Here is an 8831-nt window from a genome sequence, read left to right as displayed (position 1 = left end):
TGGCTGCACAATCACCTGTCTCATTTCCATGAAGGTCTGTGATCAGTGTTTCTCAAAAACAGGTATTCTTCAGTCAACAAGAGTGCGAATTGCAAGTACTTTTATTGCAAGTTGAATGCAAGAACGAATTGCAAGTTAAATGCAAGTACTTTTATGCCAGGGTTCAAGATAATTTTAGATCCCCGACACCTTTCCAGAAGGCTCAGGAAGTTAAAGGATACGCTGCGTTAACTTTCACCATAGTACATTTGTAGTGGGTATCTTAGGGCCCAGGAAAGCCATTGGTAAAGAAAAGGTAAAGGTGGGTCCCATACTTGATTGAAGCATCGGGGGATGAGAAGATAAGGTTCTCATTGTACTAAGCCTTCGGCACTAACGAGAGTAGGGTGGTCAGTTTCTTTCTCTCAGCCTTTGGCCATTGGCACCGGGCCCAAATTTTCCTCTGAATGGCCGTGGCTGCCACTGTCCGTTGTTTCGAATGATTTGAAAATTCAACAAGGAAGAAACTTTTCTCACTGGTATTGTTGCACTGACTAGTTTGTACAAACACCATCCACCTTGAGTGAACATTTTATTTGTGGTCACGAGACATTGTTTTACAATAAAGATTACATCGAACAAAACATTATGGCGTCACGTTTAAACCAGATATTTTTCCAGACAACTGTGGTGCAATAAATTAATAAATTTATGAAGTTTATGCAACGTAAAAATTACTGATCAAATTATTCTTGCAACATATTTTATGAGACACACTATACTTCAGCACTTTACTTTGAAAACAGCAGCTGGTTGCGTTTCATTTCAAGAAACTCGTCGCAAAATAGTCACGTGTTGTTCTGTTATGATATCATCTTAGGTTTGACCCGGCAACAGCAATTTTCAACATTATTGCCAAATCCCTTCGCTGTATTTTTCTTTAAATGGAAAGTACTTGTGAGGTTGGTCTCTAAAATTGTACAAGAAAATTGATAAGAAACTATTACGCTAACAGACAAGCAAAACAAAACAACATAATGACTCAAACGTTTTCGACACGTACGTGTGTCTTCATCAGGAATTAAATCTGCAATATACATAAAATGAAAAATCTTAAGATAAATTTGACTTTGCACTATAACTGTAACGACACTCTGGACTGAAAAGCACAAACTGAACAAATAAAACAATGATTACGAGTAAATTATACGGTGGGAAACAGATCACATGAGGTGTAAACTACAGGCATTGGACAAACAATTAGAACACACAAAAGGAACGATGAGCCACAGGCGAATAACTGCCGGTTTGAGAGATGGATTGTTAGGTTTGATTCTTAAGGCTTCCATGATCTTAGTCTGAAAATTAGATCTGCCTCGAGAGATGATTTTAAATTGGTCAATCGAGACATTGTCAGTGCACGTTTCACAAGAGGCGATGTGCTCTTTTGCAATTTTGGTTGTAAGGTTTGGGTTTAAGTGCTCCCCGGCCCTTAACAAATATATTTTGTTTTGTATGTGATACATTATGTTAAACCCGCTAAGGTTAGTTTGTTTTGCTTGTCATTGTTCAAAAATGCAAACTACTAAAAGTTTATTATTACGCTAATCTAATCAAAAAATAAACAGCCCAAAATGTAGATACTAAACTCATGTTCAGCAAACAAACATTTCAAAACTGTATTATTTTCATCTTCAGTGTAAACACCTTCAGTTAAACACTGAAGATGAAAGACATTATAGTTTGAAACGTTTGTTTGCTGAACATGAGTTTAGCATCTACATTTTGGGCTCTTTATTTTTTGATTAGATTAACCAGGTGTTCCAACCATTTTGTTAATATTACGCTAATATTCTGAGTTTATTTCTTTTTTGCGTCTAGATGGTCACAAGATACCAGCATTGACATGTTTTAAAGCAATAAGCAACCTACACTTGAGGTTCATCAAGTAAAGATAATTGTCAAATTACTAATTGTTAATTGTTGTTGTTACCTGTAAACTATTGTGGTACCAAATAAAAAATAACATTGTAGCCTACATTAACATGGGCATAGCCTACTGTAACTTTAATCTACAGATTGATTACTCACCCATCTGCAAAGCAACTTCGAAAGTTTTGGTTTTGTCCAGCGATGGCGGCCATATCTTCTTTTGTCAATTCGAAATTGAAAAGCTTTGAAAGAAAAGTATAATATTAATAATAACCCAACGTGCACTGCCATTACAAATGCGATGCAATTGACAGTCTGGTGAAGCAAAAGAACGCATAAGCTTAGTTATGGAGTCAGCTGTTTCAATCGCTTTGTCATACAATAACCGTGCTCTAATGCGGTGTCGAACTGAAGTCCTTAGGACGTCCTCGCTTTGCAGCCGGCTCAACAAATGTTTGAGAATTTATCCTAGCAATAATAATGCGTGTTTTTATATACCGCTATATCCGTTGCAGATACGCTTTCCTTCCAAAGCTTCACAAAGCACAGTCTAGTAGAAGTTAAATTAGTAAAGTTGTGCTCCTACACCCCTCTAAAGAGAAGACTAGTTGTAGACCAGTTTGGAAACGCACATTTTCTTCAAGTTATTACCTCAATATTGGATTGTATTCGACTTGGTGTTACGCTTTTGGGAATCACAACAATTTTTCTTTGTACTTGAAATCTTAACAAAACCTGGGCGGTTGTTTTGTTTAGGCTTGCAGCTAATTGCTGGAGATCTGGGTCTTCTAGCAACACTGGTTCATCTTTTTTGGCCCTAAAAATATAGTTGAATATTAAAAGTAATTTTTTTATCCCAACAAAAGCACTGAAGCGTGCGAAATATCAATGGAAAAGAATGCATTTTCAGGATAAATGATTTATCGCGATTCTTTCATTGCATGTTTCTTTTTTAGGTTTAGGCTACCTGAAGTAACAAAAATCGACTGAGAAGGTCATTCTAGCCAATAGTCTCCTCACAAGATCTAAGATACACAACTTAAAACAAATCAATTTACAAGCATAAAAATAGGTTTATTGCCTAGGTTAGAAATATTGATTACTACACTGTACATCATACTTTTGTGTGGCCAAAAAGTAGTCAAGAGGGGCACCTTCTTATTTAGCTCCCATTATCATAGATCAGGAACATAAGCACAGAAGGGCTCGGGGGGTTAATCGCCTAGCCTAGCCCCCATAATTTTATCAACGTTATTGAACATGCAAATACAATGTCATTAAAACGTTGTAATACTGTTAAACACATATTCTTTTAGGGGGGGATGATAAGATAAAATTTGGAGGTGGGCAGTTGCTCTCCCAATTCTCCCGTGGCTGTGTCCTTGGTATTAAACATCTAATATACAACAAATGGTTCACTTAGCTTATAAAATTCCTTCAGTTCTTACCACGGTCGGCCTGGAGAACCTAAGGGAAAGTAAGCCACAACTACAATGCCATTCTTCTTACAAAAGTCGACCAACTCCGATTGGATCAAATATGGATGAAGCTCTATTTGTAAAACTGCTGGTTTGATGGAACATTCGTTGATGATTCTTCTTAATTGAAATATATTAAAGTTGGATACTCCGATATTTCGAACCAGTCCTTCTTTTTGTAGCTCTTCCATTGCCTGGAAATCATTACTGAGATTGATCAGTTGAGATTAGAGACTAGCTTATGGTAAAAAATTAGAATATAACATTCCATGCAAAGTTTTCATTTACACTTGATGGAAAAAAGTAAGGAAAGAAGACAGGCAGGACACTGAGTAGATAGGTGAGTCCCATACTTGAATTCAAGCATCGGAGGATGAGGGTAAGGTTCTCATTATACTAAGCTTTCGGCACTAACGAGAGTAGGGTGACCAATTCCTTTTTCTCGACCGCCTTTCCTTTAGCAACTACGCCCACCCAATATATTACACCTTAGGTGAGCGGTGTTTTTGACCAGAAGCCAGGAGTCGAACCAGGATTGTACAATTGGAAAACGAGCGCGTTTCCGCTGCGTCATCTCACGGCTACTGGACATTCACTGGACACGCAACACACAAGGAGCACGTGTACAATTGTGATGAACATACGCGGCTGTTGAGATTAATCTGTGCTCGATACCACTAAAATCTTTTTCCTTTACAACGATACACCTATGAACACTTAAAAAATACAAATAAAATTGTCAAAAAAAACAGTGTTCTCCAAGAAGTAAGGTTTTTTCAACAAATTTCTCTGGGTGCAGAAGTAACCCTAGACCCCTGCCAATTTGCATGTATAATTATATAACGAAGTCCAAAAAAGACAAAAATTTTCCCAGTTGTCATCTTTTAATGAAGACGGTGATTGCTATTATTTGATGACTGTTGGCTAGAAAGAATACCTTCACAAAGTGTTCACACTGACATTTTTACACAAAGCTATAAAATGTCTAATAATAATTAATTAATAGACCATGAAATCGATCATTGAATATTATGTTGGTCATCATTTTGTAACTTCATAACATTGTTTTTCAACAGAGAAAAGTAAGACGCGAAGTTATATAACATCACCTTCCATGTATTCACATAGTCCTGGTCGTCATATAAATAGCTACCATTTTTATCCTTTGGTATAATTTCTCCATTATTCTGAAATCAAGAACATTATTTACAAAATTGAGTTAAATCGATGTTACACCTACTAAAACAATAGTCTAGCATAAGTTAGGTTAACAATTTTCCAGGGTTTTTCAGAAGAAAAAAATGAGTCATGCCAATTGACACAATAAAATGTCTGCACTGGAATGTTTTTCTAAATTACTGGACAATGTAGGTATGGTATGCTACCACATATAAAGCTACAGTAGCCTAGATAGCATAACCGAATTTAGCGTTAGCTTTTGTAATACAAGAATATGTTAGCTTTATCTGTTTGTGGTAGACCACGATAAAGTAAAAGCTGTGTCAGTCTATCATACCAATAATGACGTTACACAAATTCATATAAAGAAATAAACTAGAACAAAGTTACTTTAAAACTAAACAAAATTAATTAATTGCATGTTATTTTCTTACAATATAACACACAGGCCAATGCATCAAATACAAGTCCAAGTATTCCGTCTGTAGGGCGTTCAAGCTTTTCATAAAAGCTGGCTTCACATCGTTTGGGTTATGGAATGTATTCCAAAGCTTAAAAATAGATCAGTTACATGAATATTAGACAAACTACAGAAGCATGCTCTACAGTGGGGCTTCTTAAACTATGGGTCGCCACCCCAAACGGAATCGCGAATCGTAATTTTAGGTTCCCCAAACAAAGTAGGCTACAAGTGGACCTACAGCGCGTATAGTTTTACAACGTAAACTGACCGCCAAGGGGTCGCATAGAAATTTGTTCTCTGAAATGGACTCACATAAAAAAAATTGAGAAACCCTGCTCTACAGGACATTTACAAAAATGATTGCAATAGATATGCTTTTTGCAATAAATATTAACACCACAAAATTGGGTGCTTGCTATAAAGCATAAAATTAAGCAGAGTAAATAAAGCAATTAAAATCCCAATAGCCTAGTCGTGAAAGCCCATAGGCTACAGAATGTTCTTGAGAATTATCAGAAGATTCTTACTCATATAGAATTTAAATGATGTTTAAGTCATATTAACATTATTATCAACGACCATTTAGTTAGCACCATCAGCTGCAAACCTCACAAGAATAGACTAGGTAGTGTTTTAGCCATTGTCCCTCCCAAAGTTTATCTTACTTCTCTACAAATATACGTTTTAAAACTATCACAACGTTGATCATTAAAATCTATGGTGTATGACGTTTTCCCTCCCAAATGTTTTTAGCTACGCCACTGGCCAGTGGAGGAGCTGTAAGCTGCACACCTTCTCTGTGAGGTCTGCTATCAAGTACGAACGTCACTAAACAAGCAGGGTAAATACGCAAGCAAGAAAAGTCCCCAGTTTCAAGTTGGAGCACATACTAAATTATAGGCTTCCGGTAAAAGATTAGAGAATCAAGCGTCATTGAAAAAGTAAAAAATCATTAGACAAACGTTTGTTTGTATTTGTTGTATAAATTGTAGAAACTATGATTAAGCACACAAAGACGCGTAAAGCAAATCAAAATTAACATATTTACTTTTATTTTAACATTTACAGAATCTAAAACTACAAAATAAATTTTATATCGAATGTTTTGGCAACAATCCACCTTTGAGACAACTACATGCCTGCTGCTAGTTTTTCTTGCTTTGCATATTCTAATTAATTAGTTTTTTGCACCTTGCCTACCTCTACATACCGTATCATGTGATCTGTTTAACGCTATTTAATGCAGTTACTTTGGGATTCTCGTGTATGTTGTTGAATGTTGAGCTAGTCAGAAGCACTTTGCTGTTTTTTTGGGTTTTTTTTTCTTTTTTGATAAATGTAATTTTTAGCCATGTTTAATACTCTAACACCTCTACAGCCTGTTTCACCCTAACAGGGGGATCATCAGAAGGCCTTTTTTATTCTATTTGAATAAGGACCTTCTGATGATCCCCCTTTTAGGGTGAAACAGGCTGTCGAAGCGGTCGCGGACCCTTAAAAAATCTTTCTGAAATTTTACTATATTTCTTCTCCTATAATGGAATCAAATGTTTCATAAGTTGCAAAACGACACACTCAGAAGAATTTGCTGAACTCGCGACGCACTTATGACGATTGATGACATTGACGAAATTATGTTATGAGCTTTGTTGGCAAACCACCAAAAATCAGTAATCTATAATTATGTTGATTTGATGTTTTCAATAAATTTTTTTAAAAATTAATAGAATTTTGCGACCGTTAGAAAGAATTTCTCCCTTTTTTCATTTCTAATCAATATTAACTCGTTATAATCTTTGTCATTGCTAAACTGTGAGTGGTAAGAGACTGCTGAGTAACGTTTGCATTTCTAAGTTAGGCATTTGATCAATCGACTGCTGTATCAAAAGAATAAAGTTGGACATAGCCTTATTAAAAAATTAATTCATTGATATGATATTTTTTTAGTTAGGAAGCCAAACCTTTGTGCAATGTCCTTTGAAAGTTTAAAGGACATCACCAGTTCGTTGGGAAGTACAGTTTGAAAATCACGGTAGGCTAATACACAAATAAAGCACAACCAACCAATTTTTAAATTTCGTAATTTATCGATCATGCTGAAAACTCGGAAACTTTCACGACCCCTGAAATCGCTTCGTGGAACCCCGGTTGAGAACCACTGTTTTAGAGAGTAATGAGTATATTTGATTTAATTCGCACTGCTTGGCTTTTTGCTTGGCATTGAACACTTTTTGTAGTATTAATAGCATTTATTGTTTAAGCTCCATTTTATTTTGTTCATCAGATATGGATAAAATTAATGTATAATTGTTATTCCTGACGAGGACGCTATGCAGTGTCGAAAACGTTTGATACAAAATTTGTTCTAATTTTTTTTTTTGGTATTGAAAAACTTAAAACATATTACGTCTGCATGCGGGTTTCTGTGCATATGGTGCAGCTAGGCAATCTATCTACATAACCTCTATCAAACTATAATTTCATTGTAAAACTATAGGTTGTAAACTGTGATCATCTCCAACTGAAATATGAAAGGGATATTCACCAATGAAATATAAACCATCAAGCTAACCTTGCTTGTCAGGAATATGTCTTCTCGTTTAACTTTTTCGTTTTTTATTTGAAGAGCAACCGCTTTTCCAATCTCATCTTCGTTACCGTACACCCAAGCACAATCAATGTGGCGATAACCATTGTCAATAGCGCACTGCACCGCTTTTTCGACTTCACCAGGTTTAGACTGAAAATAAAATAAGATAAAATGACCAAAACATTTAAACAATAGTCAAGCATAAATGCTTATAATAGTAGCGGATGGATGACTTTCTTGACTTTCTTGCTGTAATAACGCTGTCTTTAGCCAGCAAATCAGTTCTTTTTTGCATTGATTCAGCGTCTGCAGACCACGGCAAGGTAACTTCGAGTGTCCTTGGCTGCAACTGCATGAATGAATTCTTTCCACAAAAAGCAAGACATCCATTGACTAGTAGTGGTAACCAGTAGTAGTGGAGACCTGAGCTATGAATTGGTGTGTAAGCTACCTAATCTGCAGCCTATAGCTAGGCTTACCATGCATCTCCGATTTTAAGGCTTTGTCTCGGGGTCCAGATCAGACAACCAAAAAGTCCCAGTTAGGCATTCACTTAGCCAGCATATAACCTTAGTATCGTCAGGCGTGGAGTTTTGTTCCCAATTTGAAGGTCGTTTTAGGCAAAAACTTTGAATTGTTGGAAAGCTTAAACGGGCAGCCTCATTTTTTTGACAAAAAACTACATCTTAGAAACTTATAATTTTTGTTCTTACTTGCCATGTGCCAAGGCCAACTATTGGAATTTTGTAGCCACCTTCTAATTCCAAGCTTTTGACCGCCATATTCAACAAGTAACAATTCTAATGCAGTAAAAGCTTCCTAATTTAAAAGAAAATATTTTTTAATATACTTTGTTGTTTATTTTAAACCTTATTTTTGTTTATATTAAATTAGTCTATCAATAAGCACTGTAACGCTGCTTAGTCTGATTACAAGTGGATTGTTTCAGTCTTTTGGTTCATGGTTAGTGGTTGGTCTCTAGAATTAATAAATAGCCAACTCTTTGCCATATTCACCACATTACTAAACTCTGTAATCAAGGCCGTTGAGAAAATAATAAGGGCCTGGTGCCATTGAAAAGCACCCCCTCTCCTCCAAATAAGACACTTTCAAAGAAAACAATAACACTAAAAAATATGTGATGTTTTTCTTTATTTTTCTAGAAGACAGTTATTACTTTCCAAAACCTATACACTACAGCCTGCTTCAC

At 35.9% G+C, this 8831-nt stretch overlaps 1 protein-coding gene across 1 annotated transcript; it reads right to left on the bottom strand.

The window, feature by feature from the left end:
• Positions 1 to 554: 554 nt before the first annotated feature.
• On the bottom strand, positions 555 to 8446 carry LOC145781916 (aldo-keto reductase family 1 member B1-like). The gene is made up of 8 exons (XM_082593612.1): positions 8335 to 8446; positions 7604 to 7771; positions 5003 to 5119; positions 4499 to 4576; positions 3360 to 3583; positions 2563 to 2728; positions 2071 to 2153; positions 555 to 949 (listed from the first exon to the last, which is right to left on the bottom strand). The coding sequence occupies exons 1-8, from the start codon at positions 8401 to 8403 to the stop codon at positions 889 to 891; spliced, it is 966 nt and encodes a 321-aa protein (XP_082449738.1). The 5' UTR covers positions 8404 to 8446; the 3' UTR covers positions 555 to 888.
• Positions 8447 to 8831: the final 385 nt, after the last annotated feature.

The sequence above is a fragment of the Aplidium turbinatum genome, chromosome 13 (genome assembly GCF_918807975.1).
Source record: "Aplidium turbinatum chromosome 13, kaAplTurb1.1, whole genome shotgun sequence".
NCBI lineage: Eukaryota > Metazoa > Chordata > Ascidiacea > Aplousobranchia > Polyclinidae > Aplidium > Aplidium turbinatum.
Note: the sequence above shows the minus strand (reverse complement) of the source record. Positions and strands in the feature narration are given on the sequence as shown.